Source organism: Mobula birostris, chromosome 15 (genome assembly GCF_030028105.1).
Source record: "Mobula birostris isolate sMobBir1 chromosome 15, sMobBir1.hap1, whole genome shotgun sequence".
NCBI lineage: Eukaryota > Metazoa > Chordata > Chondrichthyes > Myliobatiformes > Myliobatidae > Mobula > Mobula birostris.
Genome location: NC_092384.1, coordinates 29,523,198 through 29,542,134, shown reverse-complemented (window position 1 = coordinate 29,542,134; position 18,937 = coordinate 29,523,198). Strand labels below are relative to the sequence as shown.

The following is an 18,937-nucleotide window of genomic DNA, read 5'->3' as shown; positions in this document are numbered from 1 at the left end:
GACGGGATATCCTAGTATTTCAGTATCAAATTTGTTTGATAATGCTCATACAAAACACCTTGGAATGTTTTACAATATTCAAGGCAATGTTGTTATTGACTTGCGAAATTCAACATCGAAGTTAAATGTTGATAAATATGCCTTATCTGATGATAAATTATCTTTCCATTTCACTTCCTTGTTATACAAAGGCCAGCTAGGAAATGGAAAACTGAAATTAAAAAATAGTGAAGTCTGAGAATTCTCGGCAGGCGAGCCGTTCACATTTCTTGCGTTATAAGATATTCCGCAGTCGAGATATTGCAGAAATCATTGGATGTCCGTCCTCCTCATGGGCGGACTACAACTACCAGTGGGCACTGAGTGTGATGTACATGCGCAGTTGAGGGGTGTGTTTGGTGGGGTGGTGGCCGATGCGAGGGCCAGTGACGTCTGCAGTAGCAGGAGGAGGGCGCTGGTGCTCCAGCGAGCGCGTGCTGGCGGGGAGGGCCTGCGGGCGCGCGGGCGGCGTCAGCGAGCACGGGGCGGCGGAGGGAGAGCGAGCGATGAGGCTTGACAAAGTTTGAGAGGCGCACGGCGGCGAGCACGGGGTTAACTGCTTGGAAACGGGACGGCAAAGCCAGCGAGCTGAGAAAGAGCCCCGGGAAAGTTGGCGCAGGGAGAGAGAGAGTTCGGGGCCCTTCTGTTATGAACTTATTAAACAAGTAGGGGAACGGGAAACTGATAACCGATGACTACTGTAAACAGTGGCAATGACGAGTTTGACTTTAGGCTGATATTTGGTGAAGACGGTCCGCAGCCCGGACTAGGCCCTGCAGGTTTGTACGAGTGCAACGCTTCCAGATTGATGGGGTTAACGCACTGGAACAAAAAAAAAGTTATACTCGCTTTTTTGCATAATGGGATATATTTTCCTTACAATCCGGGCTATGTATGTCGAGATTTTTTTTGCCATTGCTTGTGTTGTATCAGTATGGTCATAACTATGAAAAGGCGAAAGGCCAGGTACGGCAATCATTCGGGTCTCTTGCCCATTTTCCCCCTCCCCCTTATTCATCCGATTTGATCGTGCGGAATATACGCTCGAGTCATATGGAGATAAATTGTATTGTTTACACACGCACAACTGGTCGTTGCTTTTGTTTTGCTCTGCTGGTGACGAGTGTTCTGTATACACTAACTGTTTTTAGAGGTCATTTAGTTTTTTTAAGTTTAACTTTATACTCAATATTTACCTTAGAAACGAAATCATGCAGTTGAAGCCTTTGCCACCTCTATTTAGCACACTAGTCGGTCATTTTATTTCTAAATATAATTTGGCATGTGCTGTAAACTATAACTGAATATTATACATTAATTAATTTCCCCTTGATCTTTTTCTCAAACTGGCGTAGCAAACAGCCTTTTCTCTGCCTGTGTGTTTATCGTTGGTGCACGCCGGAAAAAAAACGTAAATATGAGGTGTATCTCTGAGAGCCCATATGGGACGTGGGAATATAGAAAGTAGACTTGGAAGTTAGCCCAGCATTCAAGTCATCAAATTTGCCAAGACACGCCATGTGCAGTTCAGATGACAGTGGAATTTAAGACGAGGGAAGTGATCAGGAAGGTAGATCCACTTGCAGCACCGCATGGCATAGGACAGTTCTGTAGCTGGAGGTGATTGCGAATGTCGGCTGGAAATTGATGTCAATCCACCGTCAAGTTGTCGTTTCGTAATATACTCAGCTTGTTCTTTCAAGTGACCTCCGGATCTGTTAGGGACGTCGACAGTAAGAAGACTATAAAAAAGAAAGTGGAGTACCAGCTCCTTTAGTGCCTGTGATTGGACGACTGAAATTTCATCAGGCTCCTGGTTAATTATAATTAAATATCAGGCTGACTTCGCCTGAAAGGACTACCGCCGTTTCTAAAGTTTTATAGGAGTCTTTATTTTAGACTTCAGGCTTATTTTGCACAGTGGTGGGGCTACAAAATGCTTTGTGCCACATCAGCAGGTGAGCAGCAGTTTCTGAATTAGCACTTGTATTCTCTTGATAATTTGAGCTAGATCAGTTGACGTTAACGTTTGTGTAATAATTAATTTTTTAAAATGATTTTGGTATGATTGAAATTGTAGGTGCAGTTTCCATGAATGTTTTTAAATGCTAATAGTTCTGTTTCTTAACAGGTATTGTATAATTTGTATTTTGTTGTGATTATTTTTTTGTCAATTTTACTAGAAAGAAACTTTCTACAATTTCTAGATTGACTGGTTTATGTGCTGGTTACTATGTGTTTTGCTAAATAATGAGCAGGAGATTTGTTTCCATGGAGTAGAGATCAGATAGCTATGTGTGGTATTTCAGTAGGTTAAATTTAGTGTGATAGTAACTATAGTAGTGTAGTGACATGGCTCATTCTTAGTGATGTAGAATATAGTTACCGAACTGTAATTACATCAAAATTCTGCTTTGTAATTCCAGGATTGTAAATGGAACTTCAGAGTTGTCTTGGTTCTTCCTCCAAAGTCCACTGACTTTGTCTAAAATAGTTGTCCGTTTGAGGAGTTAGTGTTGTAACTCTCCAAACTAGGGACTGCAGGCTGCCGCCTTTTTTTTCTGGTCCATGTTTTCTCTGAATAAATAAAAGGGAAAAATTGACAAGATTTTAAAAAATTACTGTTTGTGTTGGGCTATTGCACACTTTATCTCCAACTATCTTAAGGGCAATTAAATATTCTCTCACATGAATTAGATGGATTGCCTAAAGGAATAATTTTCTTGTGTAATAATTCCCAAAGAGTAGAAATTGAGCAGAAAAACACTGAACATACGCATGTAATTGAGCTGTATTGGACAGGGTAGGAGTTTGAAATATTTTGTTGAGAAATTAAGACTTGACCTCTAGATTTTTCTGAACATACAGTGTGATAAAAGAAAGAGGAGGTAAAGAAGAGCTTCAACTCTGACTTCTGGTGCTGTTGGTATGGAGTTTTCTTTGGTAGGTTAATATAGCCACTGTAAATTGTCCTCCATGGGCAGGTGAATGCTGGATCCTAAGGTGATGGGAGGTTGATAAGAGGACAGAGCTGATGGAAATGTGTGGTTATACTAAGTCCTTTCACATCAGTGAAAATGAATGCTTGCTTGGGGTGGACTCAGTGAGTTGACAGGCCTAATTTTATATCCTGTGACTCTTAACTCCAGGGCCATTATAGCCAACTTTGCATCTTTTAAGTTCTTGACAGGAGTCAGATCAAATAATGAGTATTCAATTGTCTTTCAGTTTTCATGCAAAATTTCACTGACCCATTCAATTTACTTTATGTAGGATATATTGTCAATATTCATAAAGTGGAATGATTTGTTAATGTATGTTCAGTCAGAGTTAATTGATTACTATTAAGTGTGTTTGTAATAATATGAAAATATATTCGTTGGTAGACATCAGAATTCAAATCATTGTTTCCTTGTGGAATATATTTTCATTTTATTAATGAGTACAACATTTAGACATTAAACAAAATTTGAAGTGTTTATCAGTCGGAATTTTGGGCCTAGTGCTAGTCTTTTGTGTAGGTGGCAGCTAATTATAGCAGTGGTATTTTGAAGTAGCACATCAATGTTGTGTTGACAGTTAGTAGCACTTAGAGTTGTTTGAGTATTTTATGAGTGGGCAAATCAGCTATGGTTTAGCCACATGTCAGGGTTATTTAGCTACAGTCTGGGTTAGAGTTTTTCGTGTTTTTTTTAAAATGTCTGTTCCTGAGGTGCATTTTGCTGCAGCTTAAGTTTTCTCAGACTTCATTGATTATTATTGCCATTATTTATTACAAGCAGTGTTATTTAGTCAGGGTAAGTACCTTATTTGTTGACTGGTGTGAATTATACAGCTAATGTTTGAACTGTCATTTGCTTTAATGTCAAATGATATCTACAGGTGTGTTTACAAAAAACAGCTGCCCTCAGTTCATCGAAATGTAGGGAAAATCCTGCGAATGAACACACCATTCTTTGTGAAGCTAGCTCTTGGCATCTGCACATGAAATTCTATATTCTCAAAGTAAAATGTAAATATCTTTACATGTTGGGTGTCATGTTAGAAAAAGAATGTAATTAGATGTTTTAGGGTAGCATAGAAAGTATTTTACTTGTGTACTACCTGAAATAGCTTGGTTGGTTGTTTCTGACTCTTGAGTACATATTTATACCTCAAAGGTAAGATATTATTTAACCAGAAAATATTGGCTTGTAAAATACTGTGGATTGAGTGTTAAATTACAATGATTAACTCATAGGATTAGAATAAATGTTGTAGCTTACAAGCAGTATTGTCAATACTGTATCTGTCTTCCTAAGGCTACTTGTTTGACAGTAAAATTTGGCAGCATTTGCAGAATAAAGTTGCAGTGTTTTGTGGTATTTATTTCATATAACTTTTTTCTCTCATTAGTTTGTATTCAGTGCAAGATTAAATATTTGTGAGATGTACTGGTTAAAACATGAAGGCATGCAGTAGCATATGGTGTGACTTAATAGATTCTTTTTCTTGGAAATGATTGAGGAATTTTAGTTGTAATGTGGTAGAGTTCATAAAAGTATGCATAACTTAAAACTGGTGGTCATCAAGGTGTTTTCCTCTTCCTGTATCCCATAATTCGCAATTATTTTCTGTATTAAACATCAGTTATTTACTTTTGTTTCCTATAATTAGCTGTACACAGTTGGGGAAAGTCAAAGTCTGGGTCTTGGTTTGAGATACATTGTTGAAAATGTAAACTATGGTTGTGCCTATTCATGTTCCTCGAGTATGATTTTAATTGGTATTTTTGGTGTTTAATATTTTCTGTTTCTTTTTTATTATTATCAAATCAGATGTCAGAATGCCAATGACATCTAACCTAGTGCTATACAAGGTAACCTTTGCTTAGAAAAGCATGACTGACTCTAAAAAGTGACTTCTATCTTTTAGTATGTATCCAGTCATAAAGCCAAAATAAAATGGCCCATGTTTACTTTTCACGTTGAAGCACATTGGACAGATACAATATAATATTTCAATTTTTTTATTGTCTAAAAACTTGAGTTATACACTTACTGTGTTATATAACAAGCTTGTCACTATTCTGACTTTTAGACACGTTTGAAAATGTATTAGTATTGTGTTCTTTTCTTAGAGAAGGTAGCTCGTGAAATGTTTCGTGAAACAAGTAAGCTAGAGTCACTGACCCTGCACAGATGATGGCTAAAATGGCTATTCCAGTATGTCCACTGACCATATTTATAGGAACGTAGATTTTCAGTACTTACTTGTTGTACATTTACCACTATTTATTGCAAAGCTTTTGTAGTCTTTCTCACAGGTGTTTGGAATTGTGAGGTGAACATAACACATCAGCTGTATCTGACCTGATCGGTGTGGATGTACTGAGTCAACAATCATTTTCTAAGGCTTGCCAAACAATCTTCTGATATGATTCCATTTTAATGCTTGAAATTTCGCATAAGCTATAAAGCCAATCAAAACAGAAGAAAAATGAAGCAACATAATAACTGATCCAGAACAAGATCCCAGAAATAGTAATATGATGATAACTGGATAAGTTATTAATGGTGATGTTGGCTAATGAACAAATGTTAACCAAGATACCAAAAAATGCTCTCAGCTATTCTTCAAATAATAGCAGGCATTCTTTGAAACCATCTGAGAGGACAGACTGAACCTAGGTTTAATGATAGGAACTCTGACACTGTTGCACTTCTTCAATTTTTGTTTCTATGGATTAGCAATCAGGTAGCCATGTGTGGTATTTAAATAGTTATTTTTGCGTGCAAACATTTTCGGTGTACCCAAACCCATTTCTTTCTAAGCGTTTTAACAGGATGTACTTGATTGTAGTGATGCAATTTGGACCTGGCTGTATAGTGTAGTTTCCTCGCCTGTGTGTTTCAAAAGGATAAGGTTGCCAGCCACTGGGGAGTGAGGGCCCTTTTTCTCCATTTTTCTCTTCTTTTTGCTCTTGCTCTGTTTTGTCTTTTACCAAGTTATCTTCCAACACACTTTGGTGCAGTACACAAGAAAACTGAGAGAATGTATAGTGAGTGTGCTTATTCTTTTATAGTTAACAATCAAAAACTGCAAATAACTGCATTGGAATCCACAGTTAGCTGTGTGTCGACAACTGTGCATTGGAGTCACAATGTTTGCTGCTTTTAGATAATTATCCCACAGGCACAACTAGGATTATGATCTACCTTGAATTCCCATTAATATTTAAACAAATCTGCCCAGTATTTAATTAATATACATTTGCCTTAAAGGGACACACATCTACATGGTGCAGTTGATTAATGTATCAGACCAGGTTGTCGGACTTGCTTATCAGCTATTTTCTGTATACTCAGGCTGTTTAGGAGTGAGAGAAGGAGAAATTAACTTCATTGGGAAATTGTCAAGTACTGTTGGCTCACTCATTCAAAATAGATTTCTGTATTTTAAGGGAGTTGAGATTTTAGGAAATATTGCTGAGGTGGGGGAGAAGCTGGATTCCCTATCCCCATTCTCATTTCTTCTATATAGCAGCACTTGCACTGCTCTGTTACCCTTAATATCTTGCCGAGCAGCTGATGGAGTGTGGCTGTCACCATGTCTGATGAACTTATAATTATGGACAACATCAGATCATCTCACCGAGTGTTCTGATATCATTCTCCCTTCCCCATTTGGTTAACATAAAGGTCTAGGCTGTTGACTCTCAGCTCTGAAAATTTTTAGGGTAGGGTTATGAGTACAGATGCTACTTTTTTTTTTAGCATGGGACATTGTCATCAAAACCTTACATATTGGTTACCAAGGAGGAAAGAGAAAATTATATAAAAAAATAATGTTGGGGGTTTGTGAAAGTACCTCCATGTTCTATAGGTTAAAGCAAGCAGGATGGGCACTGAGCTCATTTGGGAGCAATACCTCATCATTTATGATGCTTAGTTTTACTTTATAGGAGATGATGGCATTCAAGGCCTGTCACAGTTGTCGAGCATTGCTCTGTGTTTCAGATTTAGTCAGAAGTTCCCGCTTTGCATATGAGATGGCTTTCCGGAGGTCTTACCTGAACCCATTGTATTTTTCTAGATTGCCAGTCTTGAATGACACTGATCTAGCCCTCAGCAGATTTTGAATCTTTTCGTTCATCCAGGCTTTCTGGTTGGGGAAGACGATCATTTTGTGGGGCACATTCATTTATAAAGTCCATGACAATCGTGGAGTATTTATTCGGGTCCTTTGAGTTCTTGAACATAACTCAATCCACCAACTGGAAGCAATCTCATTGGCATTCTTCTGCTTCCTGTGACCATTTCTTTATAATCCTTGCCTTTGTTGCTTTGCTCTTTAGTTTCTGCCTATATGCAGGTAGGAGGTGAATAGCCAAATTGTCATGTTTCCCCAAATATGGTTGAGGGATGAAAGGGTAGGCTTTCTTGATGGTAGTGTTGCGGTGTTTGAGTATGCTTGGTGCTCTAGTGCTGTAGGTGATGTGTTGGTGGTAGTTGGTGATATATCTGTTCAAGTAGCCTGATTGAAGTCCCAGGCAAGGATTTGAAAGGCTTCAGGGCAGGCTGTATGGAAAATACATCAATTGCTAGCTTGGTATCTGCCTTTGGTGATATGTAAATTGTATTCAGGATCACGGTGGAGAACTGTCTAGGTAAATAGAATGGTTGGCACTTAATCATTATATATTCCAGGTCGTGAGAACCAGACTGAGATAAGGCCGCTACATCCAAACACCATGATGACTATATAATGATGCAGATGTTATTGCCTCTGCCCTTGTTGGCATTGTCTGGTCCATACAATGGATTGAGAACCCCTTGGGCTGGAGTGCCATGTATGGAGTGTGGTGGTGAGCCAGGTCTCAGTGAAACAGAATGCTGCAATCCCTCATTTCCCTCTGATGCAGAGGTTAGAAGTTGCATTCCTTCCCAGGATTGTAGTCAGTCATTCAATGGCCTCCTTCGTTCAATAGTTCAAGTTCACTGAAAACATCCGACACTGCCTGGATTGCTGGAAGCAGAGACCTTCTGCCAGAACAAAAGAGTGGGAGCCTCAGCTCCAGGGAAGTTCAGCGACGCGGGAAGAAGTTGCCTTGAATGGTGCAATCAGTGGTAGGAGGATTAGAGGCACTCACTGCCTAACATTTACAGTTCCCTGAGGCACTTAAATTTCTTAAGATGGTTTAAATAAAACTAGCCTCCCTAATAGTTTAAATAAAATTTGTTGTACTTCACCTGACAAGTTGGATGAATTTCCCTTTTTCAATTTTAAAATTATTTTTAAGAACTGATTCTTTCTTCTTGCAACTGAACACTTTAAAAAGATAATGTTAGTGATATTATCAGGAAAACTCCCGTTAGAGAATTTGTTGAACATGAAAATGTGTGGAAATTAAATTAACAATATCATCAAGCAGGCTGATTTAATTAAATAATGTTTGAAGATTGGAGGTGAAATTAAAACATGGTTGAATCATTTTGGCTGATTGAACAGTTGAGGAAGTTTCTATTACATCTTTTTTATAATTTGTGGCCCAGTAACTACTCCAGTAAGTTCCTGCAATGATGTCATTAGTTAGCAGTTATTGTTTAATACACACTGTAAGTTTATATTAAACACATGCCTTTTCATCAGCCAGTTGTTCCCTGTTTGAGTTGCTGTTTATTCTGCTCAACCTGTACTTGTTATCTGTGGATCCTTTTTATGCATCATTTAATGACTACCTGAGGACTGTGGTGTATTTGGTGGAATTAACGTGTTTGAAATATAGATGGCACCTTTGATACCTGTATTTCTCATACCTGGAAGAACAAAGATAGAAAATGCTTGGGAATAATGCAGTGTATTTAAACACATTGTGTTTATGTGTGCTCAGATTATGATTGAACAGAAGATTGCATTGTCCCTATTTGTAACATTTCTACAGGTATTTGGTTTAAAGTATCAAGCATGGTTGAAGCTCAAATTCAAGTTGAAACTGGTTCATATTCACATCTTTCATGTAATGCAAAGTGTTATAATTCGTAGTACTCTACTTCACATGTTTGTGCTCAGATGGTTAGTTATTCTATGATTTAGAGTCCTGATAGAATCAGTGCTGAAAGGGTTACTGTAGCATTATTTTTACTTGAATAGAGATGTGTTATAGACTGCATTCATGCTCTGGCACTTATGCAAACTTACCTGCTGTGCATTGGCAACCTGAAGTGAACCACTGCCTCTGTGCAGCTTTGCCACGACTTTAATATGAGCCCTTGCCCTCTGCAATTGGGTCAGTATGAAGAGGCTGCCTGTGAAGGTTAGTGTGAGGCAGGCAGGGGCAAGCAATGTGGCTGTTCTCTGCTCAGATGTTTGCCTGAAGCCTGCACACTGGGCAGCATGGTGAGTGCAGCCATTGCTGAAGATTGGCTGAAACTGCTTCCTGCATCCTGGATTCTACAGTTTGGGTCTTCTTAGATGTGATGGAAATTGCTGCTTCCCCCTCTTTGGCTGCACTGCTGTTACTAGCCCAGAGTTACCTTTATGGTAACATGCTCATTGCCTAGTTATCACAATTGTGAGCAATTGTTTTGGTAAGGCTATTAATTCTATTACATTGTGTTTAACTACCCTGTCATCCCGATCCTGATAGGCACCAGATCCCCTTTCCCTTATTTTCTATTGATAATCATAGATTGAGTTACAAAGTTTCAATTTAAGTACCCCAGGTATTTCCACTATAACATACGGTTTTAACTGTATGTAATAGTGTGCTGCCTTGCAACTAAATCATTAGCTCTTTGGATAAGTGTATTCTGCATGTCAATGAAGTCATGAAGGTATTACAAACGCTACTTTCAGGGCATAAGCCGTTTTAATGTGTCAGATATGAATGTTACACAGGTGAAGAAAAGCAAGAGGTAAAACTCAGAATGGGTTCAACTGAGGGAGATTTTTTAAAGTGAAATAAAGCCATGAAAGTAGAGGGAAATAATTTCTGTTTTGCTAACTGACTCATGAAGTTTGTGTAGAATACTGCATGTAGAATTGAAGTTCATTCACATAGAGAGCAGAAAGATTGGTGCAAGTTGCAAGTTTCAGTTCATGAGATGCTAGCCATAAGTATATATAGAGAAGGAACTGCTCCCTTATTTAAGCTGGGGTGGGATCTATGTTCAGTTGAATCCGTTAACTGTGGCTAAAGTTGTAGCTTGAAACTGTGTCTTTATATTTATTGATTACGACAGCTGCAAATTAACACAATTTTATTAATCACATTCTCTGAAGAAGTGGGAAAAAAACATTGAATAGCAAAAATATTAAAGCTTTGTACGCCATTTCTCTTGGGTAAATGCACCCCACACCATTTCCTCAAAAATTGGTCACAATTTAGTTGTTCTTCCTTTTTTACCCCCTTCCATTCCCATCTGCTATTTGATCTTTGAATCATCCCTCTTTCTGGCCTGCATGCCATGTCAGCACTGGGGAAGTAAGGCAGTAGTTCAGAGAGGGGAGGGGTGGAAATAATAGAATGGACCTTGCTAAAGAAAAATACTTTGATAAGATTCCCTGGATTCTTGCTGAAAGGTTGATCTTGGGCCTATTGCATGTTCATAGATCTCATGTACCTGGTACTTAATGCTTCATTGAAGTACTTTGGTATTTAACAATATGATTCAAATGGAACAAAATGCATATTTTTATTTTGTATGATTAATCACAATTTTTAATGTACAACTTTTAACAAAATAAAATGATGGAAGGTTCAGATATTAATAAAATCAAAGCTATAGAAAAAAATAGTGATTTGGATAACTGTGATAGAATTGAATAGAGTATTTAACAGTAATAGTGCACGAACAAACCAAGGGAAAATATTAACATGCTAAAATTAAAGGCTCATCATCTGAATGGACTTAATATTCATTGTAGAGATAAGATTGTATGGTGACAAAGGCTGGGAACCAAATATTCTGGGTTACCTGATGTTTTTGAACAATCAGATGAAAAGCAAAAGAGTGGTTGGGCTGAGGGGGAGTGAGTACCTGATAGAAATATAGGTTTGAAGGATGAAGTGAAGACACGTGTATGAATTGATCTTGTTCAAGACCGAATAGCAAGTGTAATCAGCTTGGGCAGAGATTAAAGAGTAAGGGCAAAAATATCAATGATTGCTAATAAGCTTCGTAGAAGTTGAAGTTATCAATCAAGGAGTAAGAGCTTGTAACAAAGCTAATAAAATGTAGGGAATGGGAGTTGGGAAGTGCTTTAATTTTCATGTAGCTAAGTAAATCAAATCTACAGATTGTGGCAGCACAGTTCTATACAGTTGACATAGCACTGTTAAAGTGCCAGCAACTCAAGTTCAATTCTGTCAGTGTCTGTAAAGAGTTTGTATGTTCTCTCCATGACCTCATGGGTTTCTTCTGGGTGTTCCAGTTTCCTCCCACATCCCAAAGATGTACGAGTTAATTAGTCACATGTTGAGATTGGATGGTGCAAGCTCATTGGGCTGGAAGGGCCTGTTACTGTGCAAAGTGAAAACAACAATAATTAAAGTGGTGACTTCAGAGAATAGACATTATTTATGGAATTCTTGTTTGTATGGTGTGAAGATGCTTCCGGTTTTTAAAAAGTAATAACAGACTTCAAGAGAGGGAGGGACAATGGCGAAGATTCCTTCAAAGGAGGATGACATGGTCAAGCATATTAAACCTGTAGTGAGGCAAAGGGCTGATAGATTATCTTTGTCATAATCACTAGTAAGTTTGTTACTCGTATTATAGTCTGTGAAATTCATGCCTATGTTACCACATTCCTCATTTGAGTCGTACTACTTCTCTTGGTCTGTCAGATAAGGAGAAATGACAGGCTAAGCCAATGGATTCCACAGTTTAGATTTTATGTAGAAATGAATGGAATTAAGAGTAGGTGGCGTCCACAAAAGAACGGACTACCACAGGGATCAGTCCTGGCACCTCTACTATTTAATGTTTACACAAATGACCAACCAACCTTTCCTAACACACGCAGGTTTATCTATGCAGACGACCTATGCGTAGCATAGCACTACAAGCTGACTCCTTCTAAGAAGTTGAAGTACGACTTACAGCAGTCCTCGAAGCAATGAAGCAGTACAGGTTGACCTTCACTAATCTGGCACCATTGGGACCTGAGGAGTGCTGGATTAGTGAAAATGCCGAATTACAGAATGATCATATTAAGCATAATCAGTGCCGGATTATCAAAGGAACCGGATTAGTGAGGGTCGACCTGTATTATGAAAAATAGTGTCTGAACCCAAATCCATTAAAAACTCAAGTGTGTGCATTCCACCTAAGGAAGCGAGAAGCAGCTCGGAAACTTGATCTTCTGGTGTGAGAAGGAGCTCAAACACCATCTGACTCCAATTTACCTGGGCGTGACCCTGGATAGGACGCTCTCATTTGCCACCTACATTCAAAAACTCCGAGGGAAAGTTGGCTCTCGCAATTCTTTCTTGAAAAAATTAGCAGACACGAAATGGGGAGCTAATGCTTACACACTTAGATCAACTGTGCTAGCACTCTGCTATGTACCTGCAGAATACTGTGCACCTGTATGGGGCAGATCAGCCCATGTGAAGAAAATAGACCCGTTGCTTAACAAAACCTGCTGAATAATCACAGGTACACTGCGCCCGACACCCACTAACAGCATTTACAGACTTGCAGGCATTGCTCCCCCAGAGATCCAAAAGACACTACAACAAAAATTGAAAAAGGTAAACAGAACTCGGATCCATGGCACTTACTACACCATCATGTGCCAGTTTCCAACAGCCTAAAATCGGGGAAAAGCTTTGCTACAGTGGAGGAACTACCGCACGGAACATCCCCCCAAACATACAGGATTGAGCTCTGGCAACAAACAGAAGCCAGAACCCCACCAAACAATACAGTGCAAGACCCCACAGAAATGTTGCCAGACGGGGCACTGCTTGACAGACGGAAGTGGTGCACTCTCAAAAGAGTGAGAGCGGGAGTTTGTAGGACGGGAGACAATATGGTGAAGTGGAGTTTAAAGACCAGCGAATCCTGTGAGTGTGGCGAAAGGGTGCAGAACATTGAACACGTTCTGCGCAATTGCCCACTCTCACCTGATTCAGCTGATGCTGACCTGCTCAACATCAACCAAACAACACTATGGTGGCTGGCTGTCTGGTGTGACAAGCTATGATGATGATAGTTTAGAAGACTGAGAGTTCATTGACATTTAGAAGTTACTTTGAGTGCTCAATAAGGAAGATATGGGAAAAATATTTCTGAGTGATGTCAGAAACTTCAATCTTAGCATAATGAGGATATTATTGAGACTGAACTGACTTGAGAAATTACTTCTGTGAAGAGGTTGATGAATTGTTGGAATTCTCTATGTTGGAGTGCTGTGGAGGCTTATTTGTTCATTACTTTCAAAATACACTGTGGCACTCCTCCTGTGGTCTTCTGCTGTAGCCCATTTACTTCAAGGTTTAATGTATTGTGTTTTCAAAGATGCTCTTCTGCACAGCACAATTGTAACATGTGGTTATTTGAGTTACTATCACCATCCTGTCAATTTGAACCAGTCTGGCCATTCTCCATTCACTTCTCTCATTAACAAAGCATTTTTGCCTACAGAATTGCGGCTCACTAGATGTTTTATTTTCGCACCAGTCTCTTTAAACTCCAACGACTCTTGAGCGTGAGAATGCAAGGATTTCAACAGTTTCTGAGATACTCAAACCGCCCTGTCAGGCACCAGCAATCATTGTACAGTCAAAGTCACTTAGATCACATTTCTTGCCTATTCTGATGTTTGGTCTGGAACAATAAACTGAACCTCCTGACCGTGTTTGAAGCTTTTATACATTGAGCTGCTGCCACATGATTGGCTGATTAGGTATTTGCATTAATGAGCAAGTATACAGGTGTATCTCATAAACTGGCCACAGAGTGCACATTGGTAGATTTCTGGCTATTAGAGGATCAAAGTATATTTAGTTAAGAAATTAATGTGGATTAGCCATGTTCTTGAATGGCTTGAATGCTGCATGTATCTTTCATTTGAGGGGCTGAAAGGCCTACCCTGAATGTATTTCTATAACACTTACATTTTTTTCCCTAAGGTAATCTACAATGTAACTGCTCATTTTCTAATTTTCAGCAAGTCCAATTTTAATGTCACCTTGCTGGTTAAGTAAAGGTTTTTAAGTTCTGAACTCCACCCCGCATCTTTCAAAGACTCAAAGGTCAAGTTTAATGTCAGAGAAATGTATACAATATACATCCTGAAATGCTTTTTCTTTGCAAAACATCCACAAAAACAGAGAAGTGCCCCAAAGAATGAATGGCAGGTAAATGTGAGAACCCCAAAGTCGCCCCCCCCCCCCCCCAGCTCCCCCCTCGTGTGTAAGCAGCAGCGAGCTTCGATCCCCCCTCCCCAACAGCAAAATTAAAAGACGCATCGGTACAATCACCAAGCCCAAGCATGTGCTAAGCGATAGCAAAGACACAGACCTTGCAGTTACCCCCGAAGTTCTGCATTTCATCCGAATTCGACAACCCACATGTTCCCTCTCTCCCTGGCAAGGGAGAGGGAGGTGTCCCCCATTTTCACAGCGGGTGGGAGACATAACAACAACCCACTGGTTTATGATCTTAAAAGTCTGTGTCGTCGCTTTTTCCGAGCTCTGTGCCCGAAGATTGCAAAGATCTCGGGTCTTCAGGCCCACAGCAAAAGATTTTCAGGCTTTCCCAATGACACGAGTCTCGGCTGTGATACTGACCCTCGATCCGCCCACCTCTAGAGCTCTGAGATCTTAGGCTTCCGAACACAATCAAGATTCTCAGGCCAAACCCTTGCCATGTCGAATAGCGGCCAGTCGTGGAACCCCAACAGCGGGTCCCATTCCTGCAAAGAACCGAAGCTTGCATGTAACTCCAGGTCAGGGTCCTCAAAAGAACCCTGAAAGGAAAAAATAAAGATATTAAAGATAGAAATAGAGCTGTTTCCGAAGATGCAAGCAAAGGAGTCGCTGTTAGGTGCCAACACTCCTCCTAAGCTCCAGCCCTACCTTTGCGCTCTAAGCTGCTTAATATAAACACCTAGGGTGAGAAAATTGGAAACAGGAGCATGAGTAGACCAATTGGCCTCATGAGCCTACAAAAGCTACTTATTAAGATCACAACTAATCCAGTCTTGGCCTCAGTGCCACTTTCCTGCTGTCTCCTCATCTTCATTGACTATTTTGTAGTTCATCACATGAACTGCTGTGATTCACAAGGGTGGCCAGTGGTGCCATTTTTAGTGCAGTTTGCCTGCATATAAACAGTGCCCTTCACCTCCACAATTCCTGAATTGATAAATGGAAACAAAAATATTGATTCTTTCAAGTACATTGGACAGAAATATGTGTGAAGAAAATGTGTGCCTCTTTAGCCACGAATTACTTCTGACTGTTTACAATTCACTTTTGGCTCATTTGTGATCAGAGGATTTTTCTGTTAGATTTCAGTAAACATCAGGAAAATATTGTTTGAATACAACTTGGAGTTGGAGGATAAATATGTCTTTGATTATTGTTTTGTAGTAGATCTGTGTCAATACACTTGGCTAGTTCAAACCTAATTCTTTGTGCATGCAAAGTTAAGTTGACACAATTGTTCAGGTCACAAAATGACCAGTGTAGAATCTAAGATCGTTTTGGTGAATTTAGAAACTTTGGTCTTATAGAGGTGGGACTAAGCTTAAAGTTTAGAACAAATAAAGATCTGCTGTTCAGCATGCTATGTTACAACCTAATGCAGCCGGAGTTTGTTACAAAAGTGTATGGAGTGTTTTGCACAACAGATCTGTAATCCTTTAATTGATCAACAAAAAAAAATTGAGTGCAGATCTCCCTATAGTAGGGTTAAAGGTGGATGCAGCATGTCCCTATCACTGGTGAGATTTATGCCATGTTTTTATGTGAATGAAGGAAAGAAATCGCTGGGACACGTGTGAGGGACCAGATGATTTGAGGATGGCATATGACCCTTTTTCAAGAAGTACAGCAAGGAAAATTCAGTAATTACAAACTATGGGTCTAAAATCATAGGGAAGTTATTGGAAAAAAAAATTCTGAGGACAGTATTAATGATGACTTAGATAGTACATATCAGAGATTATTAGGATGAATTTGACAAGGGTAGATTCTGTTTGATCAATCTGATTTTTGAAGAGTTTACAAAATGTATTGATGAGGGTGTGGTTTTACGTGGAACAGTAAAGCCTTTGACATTGTATCACATGGAAGACTGGTCAAAAAAGTTAGGACCAATGGGATCCAGGGCAAGTTGGTATATTGGATACAAATTTAGTTTTATGGTAGGAGACAAAGGGTCATGATAGAAATGAGGTATGAGGTGCTGGAAAACTAGAACAAAATGTAAAGGAACTGGAGGAAATCAGGTCAGGCAGCATCTATGGAGAGAAATGTGCAGTCAATGTTTTCGGCAAACCCTTCATCCGGACTGTCTGATCAATCTGATGATCCTTTGAAGGGTCCTCCAGCTAATTCATTTGATGGTTGAAGGTTGTTTCTATAATTGGATGTCTGGAGACTAATGGTGTTCCACACAAATCTGTTCTGGGACCCTTGCTGATTGTAATAAAAATTATTTTGATATGCATATATGAAGCATGATCAGCTTGTTTGCAGATGGCATGAAGATTGGTAGAGTTGATAATGTATTAGACTACAGGGTGAATTTGCTGTGTTGATGAAGTGGGCTGAGAAATTGCAGATGGAGTTAAATCCAGATAAATCTGAAGTTATGCATTTTGAATGAGGCTAGGACAGGCACCATCAATACACCCTGGAGTCTTAAGGAGTATTGGGAAACAGAGGATCCTTGGTGGCAGTGTAGGTAGATAATGTGAAAAATGCCTATTAGCATTCACTTGTTGGGCCATTGAATATAAGAGCAGGGAGGTTCTGCTCCAAATGATTAAAATACTGGTCAGACCTCACCTGGAGTACTGCACGCAGTTCTGGTCACCACATTATAGGTACGGTATGGTAATGCTCAAGAGAATGCAAAGGAGATTTACCAGAATGTTGCCTGGGTTGGAGTATTCCAGTTATGAAAGACTAGAGAAGCCAGGTCTATCTTCCCTGGATTGGAGGAAGTTATGGGAGGGGGGATATGATTGAGGTACGTAAAATTATGTAGAGTATAGATAGGGTGGACTGCAGGAAGCTTTTTTCCATATATGGGGCAAGTAATGAAAATAAGATTAGTACAGATTACTCTTCACTGGTCAGCATGGATATGATGGGCTAAATGGCCTGTCTCCATGCTGTTTGGCTGTATGACATAGTGGATTTCCAAAAAAAAAAAAAATCTTTTCTCTAAAACAGGCACCATTCTTCTGTGTCTTTGTATTGCCTCTCAGCACTTTCGGAGTCCTCATGATTCTCTGCAAACTGAGATTGATTTACATCAGTGACTTTTCAATCTACCTAAACCTCCTGAGAAAAATATGTAAAATCTCAATACTTTTCAGTTGCTTATTATTATCTCACAACAGTCAAAATACAGGATTGGCTAATATAAAGTTTGCTTTCTATTATTAAATATAAGGACCTTATTATTTACTAGTTGATTGGCTGTACATTTAGAACAGCAAAGATTATAGTGACCTTCAGATTTATTTCTTTTATAGTGATTGAATATAATGTAAAGCTCAATTTATAACTTGGTTGACAAATGAAAATTGTACTCCGTTGGTACCAATTTAGATACTGCAGAGAGAACTATTAATTTTTAAATCCATTACTACAAAACAGTGGTACAATTCTGTGAGTTAAATGTGGTCAGATTGACTACTGCGTGGATGCTCTTAGCATAATGCAGTCTATATTTGACATTTTAATGTTCAGTGCTACCTAAAGTGCCTTTATTGCCCTAGCCCCTTATTTGCAATACTTGTTAATACTCTAAATGCGTCCAATGTTACATTTTGCTTGTTATGTTTTGTGCAACTTTCATCTTGGATTGTCTGGTGCTAACAATAGTAGGTTGGCCTGGCCATTTTGTGGAAAGTTAGACAATTATATAATGGATGGCCAGTTTACAACAACTTGCATAGCATATGTCAGTGATATTAATTCTGATTCTGTTACTTGTGTTTTGTTTCACTCTACTAAAACAAAGTTTAATTCAGTGTCATAAAGTTGGAATTCTTCTAAGAATTCCCTTGCTCTAGTTCAGTAGGAGATCACCCTAGTCAACGGATTGTTGAATAAAAATTGAAGCAGATATGTAACTAGATAAATAATGGTTGCTTTGAAAGTTGCCTGCATATGTAGTACCTAAACATCTGGCGTTAGATCAGTCACTTTTTTGCAGCTTAAGGATTGTGAATAGTGTAAATTCAGTAATTTAAGATTTTTATTAATCTGTGGAAAAATATATGTTCTTGATATGCTTGTTTTATTTAAACTCAAGGTTAGTAAAGCTCAGTTTACGTGCTGATACAATTACTAATATTATGGCCATAGATTTCCTAATAGTAATGTTCGCAGAATTATTAGTGCATTTTCAGTTACTCTGAGAAACTGTAGCAACTTCAGAACTTCTGTGGTCTTGCAGATCAATGCATAAGTTTCTTAGGACTCTACAGGTTGGAGTTCCGCCATCCCGGGAATTAACCTTGTGAACCTACGCTGCACTCCCTCAATAGCAAGAATGTCCTTCCTCAAATTTGGAGACCAGAACTGCACACAGTACTCCAGGTGTGGTCTCACCAGGGCCCTGTACAGCTGCAGAAGGACCTCTTTGCTCTTATACTCAATTCCCCTTGTTATGAAGGCCAGCATGACATTAACTTCCTTCACTGCCTGCTGTACTTGCATGCT

At 39.1% G+C, this 18,937-nt stretch overlaps 1 protein-coding gene across 1 annotated transcript in view; it reads left to right on the top strand.

The window, feature by feature from the left end:
• The first annotated feature begins 465 nt into the window (after window positions 1-465).
• The window catches only part of nfatc3a (nuclear factor of activated T cells 3a), a 180,612-nt gene continuing 162,140 nt past the window's right edge, over window positions 466-18,937 (top strand). The window contains exon 1 of the mRNA XM_072279527.1: window positions 466-818. Within this exon, the coding sequence (XP_072135628.1) occupies window positions 731-818 (88 nt within the window). The 5' untranslated portion in view covers window positions 466-730. The remainder of the gene's footprint in view (window positions 819-18,937) is intronic.